The sequence below is a fragment of the Oreochromis niloticus genome, linkage group LG7 (genome assembly GCF_001858045.2).
Source record: "Oreochromis niloticus isolate F11D_XX linkage group LG7, O_niloticus_UMD_NMBU, whole genome shotgun sequence".
Lineage (NCBI taxonomy): Eukaryota > Metazoa > Chordata > Actinopteri > Cichliformes > Cichlidae > Oreochromis > Oreochromis niloticus.
In genome coordinates, this window is record NC_031972.2 from 23,394,600 (window position 1) to 23,412,689 (window position 18,090).

At 37.3% G+C, this 18,090-nt stretch overlaps 1 protein-coding gene across 2 annotated transcripts in view; it reads left to right on the forward strand.

Annotated features, from left to right (window-relative positions):
* Nucleotides 1-18,090, forward strand: part of rai14 (retinoic acid induced 14) — a 46,944-nt gene that overhangs the window by 17,454 nt on the left and 11,400 nt on the right. For both annotated transcript variants that reach the window (XM_005451319.4, XM_005451318.4), the window contains exons 3-7: nt 6,284-6,414; nt 8,643-8,731; nt 8,935-8,999; nt 9,984-10,041; nt 11,079-11,149. In XM_005451319.4, coding sequence (XP_005451376.1) covers nt 6,284-6,414; nt 8,643-8,731; nt 8,935-8,999; nt 9,984-10,041; nt 11,079-11,149 — 414 coding nt within the window. The remainder of the gene's footprint in view (nt 1-6,283; nt 6,415-8,642; nt 8,732-8,934; nt 9,000-9,983; nt 10,042-11,078; nt 11,150-18,090) is intronic.

Here is an 18,090-nt window from a genome sequence, read left to right on the forward strand (position 1 = left end):
TTTTTGGTGCAGATAGTGGCAATTCATAAAAACATTCATATAGTGTAAGGTCAAGGTCCTACAATATTAGAGAGAGCCCCTGTGATCCGGTGACCCCCTGTGAGCAAACACTTGGATGTGGTGGTGAGAAAGAACTCCATTTTAACAGGAAGACCTCAGGCATTATAGGCCTAAGCCCGGCTGTGAGAGGGGTTGGCAATCTGCCATGCCTGGTTGGGGCAGGGTGAGGGGAGAGCATAGAGAAAAAGATTAGCATAGAGACAACAAACAACTAGGGCTGCACAATTAATCGTTAGAAAATCGCGATCTCAATTCATACTTATGTGCGATCTCATTTCCAAATGACAACGATTTTTTTTTTAAAAAAAGAAAAAAAAAAGATGACGATTGTACCGCATTTTGATCCGGGACATAATCTGCATGAAAACAAGCGCTCACTCTTCCTGCTCAACAAATGACAAGGGCGGAGCCTTATACCACGTGATACAGAAGCCAGCTGGCAGGGAAAAAACAACGGAGAGCACGTGAGAGATGACGAAGCTGTAAAGGCCAAGAAAGTGACAGGAGAAAATCCGTCCCGGTCAACCACATCAATAACGGGAACCTTATACAGCGCTTCCCCATACCCGTCGAACTCCCGCAGGCACAAAGAAATTACGGAGGCTATCACTTATCACCTGGCTAAAGATATGGCTCCCATCAACACTGTGCAAAACGAGGGATTTAGGAAAATGATCAACACCCTAGACAAACGCTACACAGTGCCGTCCTGCAACTATTTTTCAAATGTTGCACTACCTGCTCTATACACGCAGTGTTGAGCCATGGTGGAGACGGAATTACAAGCAGTACAACATTTTGCGGCAACAACAAAATGTGAGACATTTATTGTTTTTATGTTCAGTCTCAACTGTTACGAAGTTGATGTGCAGTTAATAAGTGCAATAAATATTTATACTGGAAAAGAAAATCGTGAGAGAATCGTGATCTCAATTCTAAGCAAAAAACTCGTGATTCTCATTTTATGCAAAATCGTGCAGCCCTACAAACAACCCACATTAGAGACACTTGGCTGGCTGGTGGGAACAGAAAGGAAAAGATCAGACTCACAGTTAATGTAATAGCGATTATATAAGGGCATGCAGAGGGAGAGTAGAGGCAGGATGCCCAGTGCATCACCTAAACAGAACATTTCTGTGTGTTTTAAAGAATTGATTCTCAAACTCTAACCCCAGCACTGTCTTCAAATGGACTTTCCTTTTCAGAAAGGAAAAAAAAATGCTTTCCTTCTGGAGCTACATATTTAAATACTAATATAACCTGACATACTATTATACCTGTAAATATTAGACATGTTTTTAATAATAATCCTTAATAAACTCTAAAAAGTAAATTTCAGTTTTCAGTGAAATTCTGCATTACAAATAATAATTCATCTTTCCTTGGCGGTGTGCTAGCTTATACATTTTCCTGTCTTACATTTTTATATATTTTTTTGTTGTAGAAAAACTTGAAAATACACTTCTTGGTCATCTTTTTGTTGGAGCTGACATCTTTGCTGATATTGCACCACCTCTCCCACTACATGATTATTTCATCAGCCTCCCGTTGATGACACTGGTTGTGTATGTGGCTGAAAGTGGAGCAGTGCATTCCGCTCCACTTAAATCTGTCCAATACAATGTAGTCTAACGCTATCGGTGTCATGCTGCTCTGATGTGGCTGCCCTTCATTCCTTCTTCGCCTTTGCAAAGTCACATAGGCCATTAGGAGCAATCACGTTATAGTTGACATCAGTGCTAGTGGCAGTTTTTATCCCAACATGCAGTTCTTGTTAATGGGACCACAATAGGAGCATTCACTATCCCAAACTATATCATCACCTGTTGTGAAGGTATTTCAGAACCAGCATAGTACTTTATTGTACAAGTTGGAAGACCTGCTTGAAAATAGTGAAAAATGGTGCAAATCATTTAAAGTGTTGCTCTACACTGTAGACATCATAGGCTTTTAGATAAAGTGTACTTAAAGTGAATGATGTTGTGAAGTAGGCGTAATTAAAAGATGGGGATAGTGAGCCATTCTACTCTGTTCTTTTGACCTAAATATTCTGAAGTTCTTTGAAACAAAGTAACTGACAACCAACAAAAGCATGAAAAAATGACCACTGAAGCAAGTATGCAGGGTGCTGCTACGCTTGTACTAGTGGTGTTTATTATAGCAGAGTAAAACTCTTGACTGAAAAAAAATACATCACTTCAGCTCACCGATTCTTAGGCTTGTATGACTGACCATCTTTAAGGGGAGCTTTATTTCTCCTTGGGCGTGATTACATTTCAAGGAAAAGGCATTAGTTTAATTTCAGCTTGTATTAAATAGCCTAGTCTATCTCCTCCTTAACGGGTGGGCCAATCTGAATGAAACTTTGCACAAACATCACCATGCATATAGCAATTATGTACATCTATATGTTTTTAGGTTTATTCTACTCTTGTGAATTTCCTATACATTACGTTCATTTCATCATAACCCTGCAAATGCATTGTTACGTTTTCCATTTGCATTTGTTTCATGTCACATGTTCAGTGTATGTCAGCCAAATGTAACTTTAACACTCACCAAGATTTGTATACTCGAATTATACAATACAAATATTATACAAATCATGCTGGAATTTGTTCAACTCACCACTAGATGTGAAATGAAGAATTTGAAAAAGTGCCAAGAGAGCAAATAGGGTGGGTTTTTGCAAGTATTTATAATTAAGTAATAAGTGTCTCTGACTGCTTTGATATTCAGTCTGTCATCCAAGGGGATAGGTTTGTTTTGCTACTATTTCCGGATTACAAAGGCACTCAATTACCACAGTAGGTTCTGCCCTTCCTGGTTTCCACAAAACAAGATATGAAAGTGCTGGCCACTGTTAAACAAGTATTGTCCCTGCTTAATTAAATGTCTTGAATAGTATAAATAAACTTCTTATATTTTGTTTGGTTATATTGGTCAAAGTTTGGGGAAAACAAGCACAGAGTTGGTATTTATTTTCTATTTCCTAATGTAATTTTTGTCATTTCAGTTCCAATCCCAAACACAACTATGTTGTATGAATAACTGCAGTACATGGCTGCATGTATGAAATCATCAGACTTGAAAAAGTAAAAAGCAATGCCAGCTCACCCGTGAAAGGAAGAAATCCCAGCTACTACAGTGTATGAGATTCTTCCTACCTTTATAAGGAATGAGCTCCTGTGTCATGCTTTTCTGCACACTAATCACAGTGACAGACAAGAATTCTTCAGTTTTTTTTTCTTTTCTGGAAATTCTTTAGCTGAGGTGGTAACCTGAAAAAGTATTGAATAATCTTGACTAATAATTAATTCATATTACGTCTCAGATAATTTCCAACATGTGACATATATGGCAGTTGATGTGTGAAATAGCCTTGTCTTGCTTTTTCCTCCCAAAATTTGTGGTTTAGGTGAGGTTGCCCATATGTGCTATAGATTGTAAATCTTAGTCCTCTGGTGGAAATAAAACCTGGTAATTTAAAGGTTCCTGTGTATTCTTGTTAAAAAAACAGAAGTTATATTGCATGTATTTTTTCCATTAACATGTAATGTGCTTTTTTGTTTTTGTGCATATTTTGAGTTTACATGGCTCCCAGCTTAACCAGTTCTCCCTTTCAAAAGAAATTGGATCTCAGTGGGGCTTCCTGGTTATATGAAAGAAATAATAATTGTATGCAGTGTGGTGAGATTAATAAAACGTTTAAAAGCTGTTTATTAAATGTTTTGTCACGTGTACAGCACGTGTGCTGGTGTTTTCTTGTCTTATTTGGTTTTGTTTGTTGCATTGCTATATTTTAACACCATGTGTGTGTTAAGGGAGTGTTTTCTCTGTTATTTTATTTTAAATCAAATCTGTAATGGTTCTTGGATGTGTTACATGTGCCTGATAGAGCCTATCTTCGACTTGCATGCCTCAAATCTTACCCCCTTTTTTTCTGTCTTCTCAGTGTCCAGCTGAATGTTTTTCTAACCAATCTGTTATTTCCAGTCTGTCAGAGGACCTTCTCATCTTACGCGACCTCCTAAATAGTATCTCAGATTTTTTTTGTCGAAATGCCTTGAATCCTTGATCACAAGTCATGGATATCATGTGTGCGTGGGGGTGGTATTGATTTACAGCTGGATAAGAATTGCTTTTCCAGAGTTAGCCTTTGAAAATGGCAGGAATACTCCTCTGTTCTCAGCCATCTAACACATTTTTTCATACTCAATAATCTGTTAATTACCTCGTGACTTATTAGGCTGCAGACCTCAGTGGTCATCTTTGCTCTTTCAGTGACAGGAGTGACAGGATTTTTATAGCACAGCATTTTTCCACCAGCTGTGCAAAATGTATTGCAGTGGTTGCATTTGGGTGTTTGCCACAGAGGTTATTTACACTCTGTATTGCTTTGCCGGCTTATTGCACTCCTAAAATAGCATCTAGTCTACCACCACAGGTATTTCTGGAGTCAGAGAGTTCACTTCCTTGTCACGTGTAGGTCAGTGGGCTATCAGGTCAAGATCTAATACTGTACTGCATCCTAATATGCACAGGTGTTTGTAGGAATAGCTGATGCATGAACTTGTTTACTGTCATGTTTGGGGTCATGGATTCAGTTCTCTCCCTGATTCTGCTATTAGTATATGGAACGTCTTCCAATATTCCCCAGTAAAGGTTTCCTTAAATACATTTCCTGTTAATAAAGTAGGTCATTATAGAAGTGTTTCAGCTATGCCAAATCTTGCCCATTTCATAGCTGTATCCTGCAATTAAAGCTTGCTGTGCTGTATCTTGTACCATCAAACTGTTCTGTAGCAAGATGGTCTTTGAATGAGATCATGCTAGAAGCTTTCCAATTGCTGACTTCTTTCTGTGTGAGCAGCCTATCAGTGGTAGAAAGGGCCATTTGGTTTGTGTATGTGTTCTTTGGTGAGTGAGTGTGTCTAGACTGGATACTGTGAGTGTGTGCTCTTGCACACATATGATAACAAATGTTTTGTGTGGGCCACAGCAGAGCCGAGAAACATTACTCACATTCTGGGCATCACGGCTACTTTGACTGCAAAGTAAACATGCTAATATGAGTGTTAACAAATGGAGCATGCCATTTGTTCACATTATTATTGATATTATTTGATAAGTTAGTAGATAGTAGATACGTCCTAAAGTTAGTAAAAAGTCTTTGATAATAAAACCCAGAATATGAAAAAGTTGGGACAGTGTATGCAATACATGTAATACATGTAAATAAAAACAGTACACAATGGGTTTTATGAGATTTCCAAATCTCATAAAACCCATAGTTTATTCACAACAAAACAAGAAATAGTGTAGCATTTATATAAAAAAAAAAAAAAAAAAAAAAGATTATTTTTCAATATGGTGGCAGTAACACATCTCAAAAGTTTACATTGGGCAACAAAAAGCTGGAAAGTAAGCGGTACTAAGAGGAAACAGCTGGCGGAATAGTTTCCATCTAATCAGGTTAATTGTCAACAGGTTAGCAACATTGGGTATAACAAGAACATCATAGTGGCAGAGATTTTTGGGCAGAGCTTTTTAGAATTAAAGATGGGCAGAGGTTCACCAGTCTGAAAAGCTGCATTTACAAATGGTGGAAAAATGTGCAAAATTGCCAAAAATCAGTATCTGATGTCCATATTCTTCAGGCTCTCAGGTGGCCCTGCATTAAAAACAGGCATGATTCTTTCATGGAAGTCACTGTTTGGGTTCACTTCCAGAAACATTGTCTGTGAACAGAGTTCACTGTGCCATCTACCAATGCAGGTTAAAGCTGTGACATGCAAATAAGAAGCCATGCGTGAACATGATTTGAAAAAGAAAAAAAAAAAGATCTCTCAAAAGCTCATTTAAAATGGCCCGAGGGAACGTGAAAAACTCTTTTATCGTCAAAAATGTAAAATTCTTTTTGGAAAACCTGGACAGAATGTCCTCTGGGCTAAAAAGGAGAGGGACCATCCAGCTTATCTACAGTCATTTCAAAAGCCTCATCTCTGATGGTACAGGAGTGCATCATTGCCTGTGGAAAGGCAACATCAACACTACATCTCCACAGTGGTAAACAGATGTGTTGCTGACATTAAATTCTTGACATTTAACAGTGTATCACCTTATTTGGAATTGGGGTTATATATTTGTATATTTAGATTTTGTGTAGTCTTTGTATATTCTTCACCACCTTTCATTCTCCTTCTTTGTCCTCTTTCTTTAGACCAATGAGTGGAACAAAAACGATGAACGCTTGCTTGCTGCAGTGGAGCATGGCGAGGTTGACAAAGTCTCATCCCTTCTCGCCAAGAAAGGTGCCAATCCTGTAAAGCTGGACAGCGAAGGCAAATCAGCGTAAGTGGTCTTGGACTTATTCACTTACTTATTTCTGGTGGTATTTAAATGTTTATGTTTCCAGTGCAAGAATTCCATTAGTCAAAGCACAACTTCTGCCTAAAATATAGACTAATTTGTTGACACATAGAGATCACACTCTGCAGTGCCTTTTGTAGAATGAGGATGACATGGGGGAAGCAAACTGACTTGAGGCTGCAAACCAGAGAAATGCACAAAGTGTTGACACACAACATGGTTTTATGTCTGGCAAGCTTCTCATTTCCTTTCAATTCAAAGATTAGACATATGTCTACACAATATGCTCAGATTCTCAAGTAATGGGCTTATGTAACTGCTTTCATGCTCCACAGCACTGTTTTAAAAATGAATGGCCAATCTAAAAATATGTCTCTTTTACTTCGTTCTTGAAACGGTGACATTCATTCAGCCTCTGAGATTCTGTGTTTTGAAAGCAAGTTCACTTCCGCAGAGCCAGTGGAGCTTACTGTTGCGTCGCCGCTTAGTATTAGTGATAACGCAGAGGCTTGTGTTAATATTTGACCCTTTTCTTTTTTTCTGAAACTCAACACCTGCTGACCTCAATGTGTAGAGCAGCTCTCACAGAGCCAGGAAAATTAAATCTCAGGAATAAATGCAATGAAAAACAAATATGTAGGTTTTCATTTTTTTTCCCATTCACCTGTAGTTCACATCCTTGACCTTTTTCTCTGTGTGCTGCTAGAACACAGAAACACACATCCAAATGCATGCAAAGCCTTTGTAAGTCATGGCAAATGTGTGGGCTTGGAATCGCAATGCTCCAATCTTTTCAGGACGCACAAAGGGGGAGTCTACAGTATCTCTATGGTGATAAAACCTGACTGAAAGGCATGTAGACATACTTGTGTGAATGTGTATCCTGCGCACACACTGAAGGAAGGCTGGGCTTGTTTAATGCCCCCCCCCGTTCATCTTACTGAGGTGGAAAGAGGTCGTATTGATTGTTTGCTGCATGCATATGCACAAACCTGCACACACAGTGCACACATAGGGCAATTTTTTTGCATACGCAGTCATATCGACTTACAGCATTCCTGCTCACAAGGCAGCGCTTTACCTGTTTTCCTAGAAATGGTCAGTGGATGGGTATATATTGCAAGAACTGAAGCTGTGCCCAATAACTGCTTTTACTTATTTATTTTTGCTATACATAAAGCTTCTCTGAAATGCTATCATTTCCAAGCTTATCCATTGCTTTTATCAGTGCTGACATGTTTTTCTGGCAGTTGCATATTGCAAAACAGTGGCAGTGGAGCTTTTGCATGCTTGGGTCACGTGCATACCTTCTTCTACTGTGAGACTGCCTGAAACACTGACGCTTGAAAAGCTCTGTAGACCTACTTTTTTCTCCTCCATAGTGAATATTAATTAAGAAATGCATAATTCAGTTTCAATAAAAGATATAATCTGTAAGCATAATTAATACTGGCTTTTGTATCAACAAGATCAAATCTCATACTCATTACACGGTTTAAAAAAATAGTTTGACCCTTTGGGAATTGCACGTATTTTGTTTCATGTTGAGCTGGAGCAGAAGAGGTGCTCCCATGCCATTCTGCTAAATATAAAGTTACAGCTTTTAGCCGATTGGTTCAGCATAAAGACCAGAGGCAGAAGGAAACAGCTAGACTGGGTCTGTCCAAAGTTTATAAATTCTAAATACAAAGCCTCTAATTAACACACATGCTTTAAAAAAAGAAGAAAAAAAAAGAAACGAAACGAAAATCAAGAGGAGGCTCTAGGAAGACGCTGAGTCGGCTAAGTTGCTGAGAGGGATTAAAGAAACTAAGTATAAGTGTATTTACACTATAAGTACCAGAGCTTATTTTTTAACAGATATGGGAGTAGTTTAATCCTCTCATCTAAACTTAGGTGAGTGGACAAATAAGTTTATCTCCTAAAATGTGAAAACTTTTAATTGGAGAGTAAGAAATCATTCTTCAGTGTAATTCAGAGTGGTAGATGGAGGACTAGTGTGGCCGAGCAGTCAGAAAACTAGGTGATGGTTTTATTTCTTTAAATCTTCTATTTGCACTCACTGCTCCAGCATAAGGTCCTCACCAGAGCTGTACCATGTTTTATAATATTTGTTAAACTGTTAAAAGCATCTGTGTTGCTGTAAAACATTTAACTACTGGCAATTAAAGTACTGTATGTGTAATTAGTTCTTTTAATTGTGTGTGTAGTCTTCATGTAGCTGCTGCTCGTGGACAGACAGACTGCCTCTCTTTCATCTTGGCTCATGGAGCTGACCTGTCAGTCACTGATGCTGCTGGTATGTATAGCTATGTTCAGTGTAACTTAAAAAAATAGTTTCTGCATATATTTGAGAGTTTCCCTTTATAAATACTGTAACATGAACAGGTGTAATGTACTGTTTGGGCTGATACATAAGATTTCACATACATTATCTCAAGCACCTCATGACCTGTGTTCTTGCCGCACACATTTTTTGTCTTTTCCTTCTCTTTTGTGTAGGTTTTAGTCCTTTACACCTGGCTGCCAAAAACAACCACACCGAATGCTGCAGAAAACTCATTCAGGTAAGGATCATGAAGTGAAGTGAGGTTTTATTAAGTTAAACCTACTTAATTTCCCTCCCCAAATTCCTTTGATTTAAAAAGAAATTGATTCAGTCAGTCAAGCCAGATATTTACATATAGCCTGGTCTCTCAGTGTTAAGATGTGACATAGTTCTTAATATAAGGGCTATAAATTATGTTGGTTGTAAATGATTGGGCAACATGATTTCAAGATGTGTTATACAACAAAGAACTGATATAAAAATGAACCTAAGATTGTTTTGATTATGCCTGTCAGTGTCACCCAGCAGGACCACTTGTTCTTGTTTATGAATAACAATGTGTGAAACCCACATCTTGAATCATCTTACTGTTCAGTGAAGATGCCTGAAACCAAAAATTTTTATTGCTTCATTTCTTCAATCTGCTGATTTGTGTGTGTGCGTGTTTGGGTTTTGGTCAGCAGATCTTAGCAGACACACACACACACACGCACGCACACACACACACACACACACACACACACACACACACACACACACACACCCAGCTCTGATCTGCTGACCTCACTTCCTCGTGACAGTCGGCAGCATCTCAGCAACACACACCTGCCTGATCAAATAGTCATTCAGTACAAAGCAGAACTGTGCAAAAGAGAAGAACCAAAAACATTCAGTTGTATATTGTTTACTGCAGATGTATGTATTTATGGTATCATCTAATATTACATAAAACTACATTTGCCTGAAGCATCACTGGCAAAGGGATTGTGGCACCAGTTCCTCAGATAATAAGCTCAAGTGTGTAAACACAGTTTATTAAAAAAAATTGAAATGAAACAAGCAACACACAACACAACACACAGATACTTAAACCAAATTTAAAACATATATTTTTAGTTGTTTGGAGCCTTTCATGAGTTCACTTGATTAACAGTACTCATGGCATATACTGTATGCGTATACTGTATGCTATTGTTACTAATAACTTTCCCACTTTATCCAGAGTAAATGTCCTATCGATGCTGTAGACGGATCAGGAAAGACTGCTTTGCATCACGCTGGTAAGTGTATCAGGATCTTGAGAGTCACTGATAAAAAATTAGGCTGCTGTGCTTTGAAAAGGATGTGGAATGATATCTACTAGTTTTAAGCTCTAATTTCATTTGAATAAAGTAGGGCTGCACGATTAATCGTTAGAAAATCGCGATCTCAATTCATACTTATGTGCGATCTCATTTCCAAATGACAACGATTTTAAAAAGAAAAAAAAAAGACGACGACGATTGTACCGCATTTTGATCCGGGACGTAATCTGCATGAAAACAGGCGCTCACTCTTCCTGCTCAACAAATGACAAGGGCGGAGCCTTATACCACGATATACAGAAGCTGTGCCGTGTGATGCTCAAATTGGCAGGGGAAAAAACAACGGAGAACATGTCAGGGATGACGAGAAGGTGACAGGAGAAAATCCGTCATGGTCAACCACCCAAACATCAATAACGGGAACCTTATACAGCGCTTCCCTATACATGTCGAACTCCCGCAGGCACAAAGAAATTACGGAGGCTATCACTTATCACCTGGCTAAAGATATGGCTCCCATCAACACTGTGCAAAACGAGGGATTTAGGAAAATGATCAACATCCTAGACAAACGCTACACAGTGCCGTCCCGCAACTATTTTTCTATTGTTGCTATTTTTCTATTGTTGCACTACCTGCTCTATACATGCAGTGTCGAGCAACGGTGGAGACGGAATTTCAAGCAGCACAACATTTTGCGGCAACCACAAAATGTGAGGCATTTATTGTTTTTATGTTCAGTCTCAACTGTTACAAAGTTGATGTGCAGTTAATAAGTGCAATAAATATTTATATTGGAAAAGAAAATCGTGAGAGAATCGTGATCTCAATTCTAAGCAAAAAAATTGTGATTCTCATTTTATGCAAAATCGTGCAGCCCTAGAATAAAGTCATCATATTTGGTAGTAAGTTACTAAAATGCATTTTAGCCCAGTTAGTTTCTGTTAAACACAATCCTGTTTTTCCTCTCTCTCTTGTTTTAATTTCTCTTGTTTTATTTCACCCCCTTCCAGCTGCCAGCGGGAACATCCAGATTGTCCAACTGCTGTGTGAACTCAAAAGCCCCATCAACCTTAAAGACACAGTATGTACTTTCATTCTTTCTTCTACTCCCCAGACTTATTTTTCCTGGCCCAATAGACTGGGGGGCTCTAAAACAGAAAAAAGACCACAAAAATGCTCCAATGAGTCCATTTCCAGGGAGGAATGTATTGAATGTGCTAGAGGAATCATTGTCTGTTTATTTACTCTGATTGTTTTATGTCAAATAGTTGTTAATCCATATTATGAAGGCTCCTCATTAACTGACATTTCCTCTTGTCTGTCATCTGCTTGTGGATTAATATTGTATTGTTTTGTGTGCGCGCGTATGTGTGTGTGTGCGTGAGGTAAAAAAATCAGTGTACTGTGGGAATGCAAGCCGCAGACATGTGGTCTCCATTGCAGTGACGCACCATGCCTGTGGTTTCTGTCTAGCTGGGGTTGTGTGAGCATGAAATTTTGTGTGTGTGCGTTTGTGTACAACAGAAACTGATGGTCTGTCAGCCTACATGAAAAGATGTCCTGTTATTTCCAATTAAAATTAATTTTAGCCTCATGTTTAAATCAGTGGCAGTTTGTATGTTCAAGCTTCTAAGACTGGTTCTTGTGACCACTTTGTACCATATGCTTTTTGGAGTTTTTTGGAGTAGTTTAAGTGTAGTTTCAAATCCAGGCCCTGCCAATTTCTTGTGACTTTTACAAATATTCTTCATAAAATAGTAAGACAATAAATGATAGACAATACATTTTTCTTGATGTTTTATGGACTGGTGAGAAACTAACTGTAAATAGTGGTGCAATTTTAATTTTGGTATTTCTATTTATAGTCATATTTTCTTGTTGAATGAAAGTGGTCCAGCCAACATAATCTGGAAATATGAAAGCTCTGTCTTTGTTTAGTGGACATGCAGACTGTGAATGCATGCCAGCTTGTTAGCCTCGGGGATACGCTCTAATATATATATATCTGTACCTGGTTATATAAGTTACTTGCAGCTGTTCTCTTTTTCACAAGAGGTCACCACAGCAGGTGTGTGTGTGCGCGCGTGCGTGCATGCGCATAGATATATATATATATATATATAGAGAGAGAGATATATATATATATATATATATATATATATATATAGATATAGATATAGATATAGATATATATATATATAGATATAGATATAGATATATAGATATAGATATAGATATATATATATATAGATATAGATATATATATAGATATAGATATAGATATATAGATAGATATATAGATATATAGATATATAGATATAGATATATAGATATATAGATATATAGATATAGATATAGATATATAGATATATAGATATCTATCTATATAGATATATAGATATCTATCTATATAGATATATAGATATCTATCTATATAGATATATAGATATCTATCTATATAGATATATAGATATCTATCTATATAGATATATAGATATAGATAGATATCTAGATATAGATATAGATAGATATAGATATAGAGATAGATATAGATAGATATAGAGATATAGAGATAGCGATAGAGATATAGATATATAGATATATAGATATATATATAGATATATCGATATATATATCGAGAGAGAGATATATAGATAGATATAGATATATATACACAAGCGCGCGCGCACACACAGGAATATCTAGAAAGAAACAGAGGAACATCTGCTAGGCTTGACATGTGTTAGAGAATGTGTATAGAAGAGTAGATAAATGTAAACTGTAATATGAAACCTAAAATTGGGAGGTGAAACCTTTGCTTGTTTTCTGTCATTTATATTTAAAGGTTTCAGATAAAGAGGCCATGATATGTACAAGTAATCTCTGTGAGCCAAAGTTTTTTCCTACTCTTGATTCTTCTATGATGTCATTGACAGTGGATGTCCTTTGTATGGTCGTCTCAGGCACACAGTTCTGGCTGTGAGTGCAGCAGTCCTGTAAAAAAACAAAAAACAAAAAAACAAGTGTTTCAGAGCAGCAGCCAATCAGAAGAAAGCCATGTGTGGAGCCATGTGTACCATAGCTTGAAATCTTAACAAAACTGCTAAAGTAAATACACAGATTGTGGAAATGGGTATAACCTCCTGAGAACCAGCCTCTTCATTGATATCCTCTTAAATGGACATTTGTTTTTGGTCTATATCTTTTGACTTATTGGAGCTACCCTAATAAGTCCTGTTGTGCTCAAAGGAGGACATACTGACCTTTCCAATGATATATCGTGTGTTTAGGTGGTCGCTATTATCTCCAAATAGGCAGAACATCACAAAAAAATTTAAACTGAAAGATACTCATGTCCTCCGTTCTCAGGGGGATATAATTAAATAGACAAAGTAAATTAAAATAAATAAACATAAATAACAGCAAAAACAAAAGTAACAGTAAGAGAGGGAAAGAAGAAAAATGAAAACCCTACTTTTGTGTATATGCAAGATGGACTAAACAATACTTGTATTGTTTTGAAATCAGATCTAATCAAGTCATGATCACCATGGTCAATCACCTTCGTTTGATTGACATCTTTTTGAAGTCTCAAGGAGCATGTTGTTGGTTCCACGTGATATCTACTTTATTTCTTGATCTAATTGGTATACTATGAAGGGGTCAGGTTTAAGCTCTCTGACTGTGCTACACTTGATTAGTGCCTACATCTAGCTCTTTTGCCAATATCCTCTAATATTTGACCCATTTGAAGAAGTGGTATCTTCAGATCATTTGGTGGAATACCTCTTTAGGTGCCTTTAATATTCTCTCCCAAAATATTTCAAGATTAAGACATAACTAAAATATAATAAGGATTATTTTTGAACTCTGCAAAGCTGTAGAAGAGTCCAAGAATAAAACTGTGAAGCCGAAAATTAGCATAATATTTAAACCTCAGCTTTGGCCCAATTCATTGTTATGCCCTCATAATTCTTCAGCATTCGTGCATTTGGATTTGAGTGGGTTGAGATTTTTTACTCTACTATTTACTCTCCATTTCTTGGCATTTCTAGATACTTTATTATTGCCTGTTATGATTTGACATTGATATGATGTTCTCATATACTAATATGATGCAGTATTACACATTCAGCTGCCCAATTATCTATTAAACAGTTAGGCTGAGCAAGTAATGCAATAAATTGTTTACACATTGATGTATAATTATCACACAGTGAGAACACAACTGTGGTGGCAGCTTTTATGCATAGAATATGCTCACTGTGGAAACTTAGTCTTAACTATGTTACGTTTACATGAGTAATGAAGTATGTTTACATTTTACTTGTAATATAATACAAGTAAAATGTAAAAGTAATATTTCTGCACTACTTACTTTTACATAACTGAAGGAGCCCCTCTAAATGGAGCAACTGGAAATAAATTTGATCATACACAGGCAACTACTGCAATACAGTGTTGAAGTAAGTTATGTTTGAAATGGTCTAAAATTGCAGAAATGCTGCAAACACAATTAAGCATCATCTGAGGTTGTAGTATACCAAAAATGTACAAGTTTCTCTGAGCTGTAGTGCTGTTTATTCATCTAGATTGCTTAGGACTCAGTTGCTAAATGTTGGAGCTACCTGCTGAAGACAGATTTATTTATTCAGATTTCTGGATATTATGGAACAAAATTGCGTTCTCATTGTGGTGCTAAAGCGAAAGCCAAGAAAATGCATTGAAAAAGTCAGAAAAGGCAGTGTCTCTTTACAGAAATCATGAACTGGTTGCTAGTTTTTACCGTTTCATGTAGGAACTGTTGCCCTTTGAGCTGTGATATACCTGCCAACTTTATCACTGCATGTATCTACAGATAATTGTAGATTCTTGCTTGTGACATAATCATAAATTGTAGAAATTGAGTAACTCTGTCCTTCATTTGGTTGGCGAGTGCTGTTTGGTATAATTGAAATGGATCCTAATTGAGGAAAAAAATGTATATTTTATTTTGAAGTGAACTGTCCTTTTGAAAGCTCACATCACATGTTGCTCAGCTGTCCTGTCTTTATAACGACTGGCTCTGTGTAACTGCTGGTTTTCCTTATGTTAAACACAGTTTGTGATCTGCGTGGGGGTAATACATGTACTCTGCTTTCGAGTCATAGCTCAAACATTTCTACATGGCAAAATTACAGCATTCGTGTGTATTCCTGGCAGCATGGCTAAAATTAAAGCATGAGTCAAATTTTGGCTCATATAGTGGATAACATCCATATACAGTATACAAGGAAGTAGCTGGGTGAGTGCTGGATTGGAAACAAAGATAAATATTTCTACAACGTAAAATGATGGGTGTTTATAATGGCACTCAACTACCTGAGAACTAAGACACTTCCCACTGAATCATTTTTCGTCCTCTTTTCATGAGTAAGAGGTGTTGTTTCATTTAATAGTCACATGCAGACGCCTGCATGTATGCGCAGTATCTGTGTGTACATGAAACAAGAAAATGAAAGTATGCAGCTATTTGTAAATGATCTGGTTTTGTTAGGCTCCAAGCTGTCTGGTCCATTATCTTCTATCTTTAATGACCAAAATCAACAACTTAATTAGGTATAGCTGGTCAGCTGCTTGTCGAGAAACTCAGTGCCTTTAAGATGTAGATTACCTGATTTTTTTTTTTTTTTAAAATTAATCTATTTTTTATTTAACCTTTATTTATAGAGGTAGCCCCATTGAGATTCAATGTCTCATTTACAAGAGAAACCTGTTTCAGACAAACATATTAAAATTATGATGACGTTCAAACAGCATGGAGTAAGAAAGGTGTTTTTAAGTGACTGAATATGGCATGTTTGTTGATGTTAGATGGGCTGCTCTCAGTATATTAAAAACTGCTGATTTGCTGGGATTTTCCTACATAGCCACCACGAACAACCACATATCCAGTTAAACTCCCAAATAATTTTTTATTCTGGGTCACATACAGCATTTTAAGTGGGCCGGACCAGTGAAACTGTCCTTTCAGTCAGTGTAAAGACATTTAACTAAACCTTTATTTTATTTTAATATCAGGAAAAAGAAGCACAGTTTCAACAGTGTGTCTCAGTTTTATTACATTATAAATATAAAAAGACAAAAAAGGTGCTGGTCGCTCATTGCCCAGACTGTCCTGTATGCATAAAACACTAATAAAATGTCAATTCAGAATTAAAATTTTTTAAAAAAGTAGATATTGGAAAGCAGGAATTGTTCTGTCATTTAATTGTTTATCTATTTGTTGTTTATCTATTGCTTAACTCTTTTGCTGCACTATGAATTCCAAATCTGGTGAAGGTTTTATTATTAGGCTTAGAAAACTTTTTATGCCTTCCTTCACATTTTTCAAAGCCTTCCTGCAGGCTGGATTGGAGTCTTTGCTGAGCTGTTTCTGTTCCCTGGACCTTACATTTGACACTCCTGCTATAGAATGGTTCAAAATAGAGAGAATATCTAGTCAGTGGCAAATCCCTGGAATTAAATGCCTCAGTAGTGCCAGAGGTCAGAGGAGAATGACCAGACTACTTCAGCCTGATAGGAAAACAACAGTAATTAGAATAAAAATTCAAATTACACCCAAGTATAGAGAAGAAAATTTCTGAATACACAACATACCAACCCTGGTCTTCTGCTGCTACAGCATAAGAAGACCACACTGGAAGCGAGTCCTGTCAGTTAAGAACAGGAAACTGAGACTGCAGTTTAAAATTGGACAATGGAAGATTGGAAAAATGTTTGCCTCATCTGACAAGTCTTAATTTCTGCTGCAATATTTAAACGGTTGTGTGAGAATTTAGTGGAAACAACATGAAAGCACTGATCTATCCTGCCTAGCATCAACAGTTCAGGCTTGTGGTGGCAGTGTAATATTTGGAGCATATTTTTTGGCACACTTTGGTCCCTTAGTACCAACTGAGCATTGTTAAACACCACAACCTACCTGAGCTTTGTTACTGACCATGTGTATCCCTTTGTGAAGGTGGTATACACACCTTCTGTTAACTGCTTCCAGCAGGATAAAGCCCCATATCACCAAACTCATATCATTTCAAACTGGTTTCTTGAGCGTGACAATAAGTTCACTGTACTCGAATTGCCACCAGATCTCAGTCCAACAGAGCACCTTTGAGGCGTGGTGAAACAGGAGATTGTCATCATGGATGTGTCATCTGACAAGTCTCCAGGAACTGTGTGATGCTTTCATGTCAATATGGACCAATTGTTTTAAAGAAATGTTTCCAGCACCTTGTTGAATCTGTGCCATGAAGTAGGTGGGCCTGAAAGCAAAAGGGGGTCTAACCCAGTGCTAACAAGGTGTAACTAATTGAGTGGCCATTGATTGTGCATACAGCCAACAGACAGACGGTTTTAGGATCCAGTTCATACAAACAAAGACGCTATTTGGATTTAAACCAGTTTTCACTTGGCAAACGAACATATAATGGTAATGTTGAGAATACTGTTGCATGGCGAGTGTATTCAGGTTTAAGCAGAGCTGTGTTTTTATTTTAGTTGTCTTGATCGACATGCTTCTGAGACTGTAACACCTTGTTCTAACAGTTAACTTGTCATGCATCAACTCTGCCCAGCGTTCACACTGTTGCCCATATTTGGGAAATATGGCTTTAAACGTCAGAGACGATGACAGCAAGTTAGAAACACAGCGAGTACACTTGCCAGCAAACAAGCAGTAATACACCTGTGCGCCCACATGCCTTTATACAGAGAGACACACACTGAACCTATTACCCAGAGAAGAACAAAATTACTTCTGTCTTTTAGATTCCGGAGAAATATAAAACACTGAGGGCAAACACAGACACAGGCCTGTTGAAGTGTTTAGCAGAGCTCAGAGGAACCCAGAACATAGTTTTGTTCTCTGTGGTGTGTGAAAGCAGCAGCCTTGTAATATAAAACACACACAAAACTATGCTGACAGACGTTAGTGTTTCTTGAAGTTCGTTTTCATACTTCTTTTGCAGGCGAGACTTGAATCCC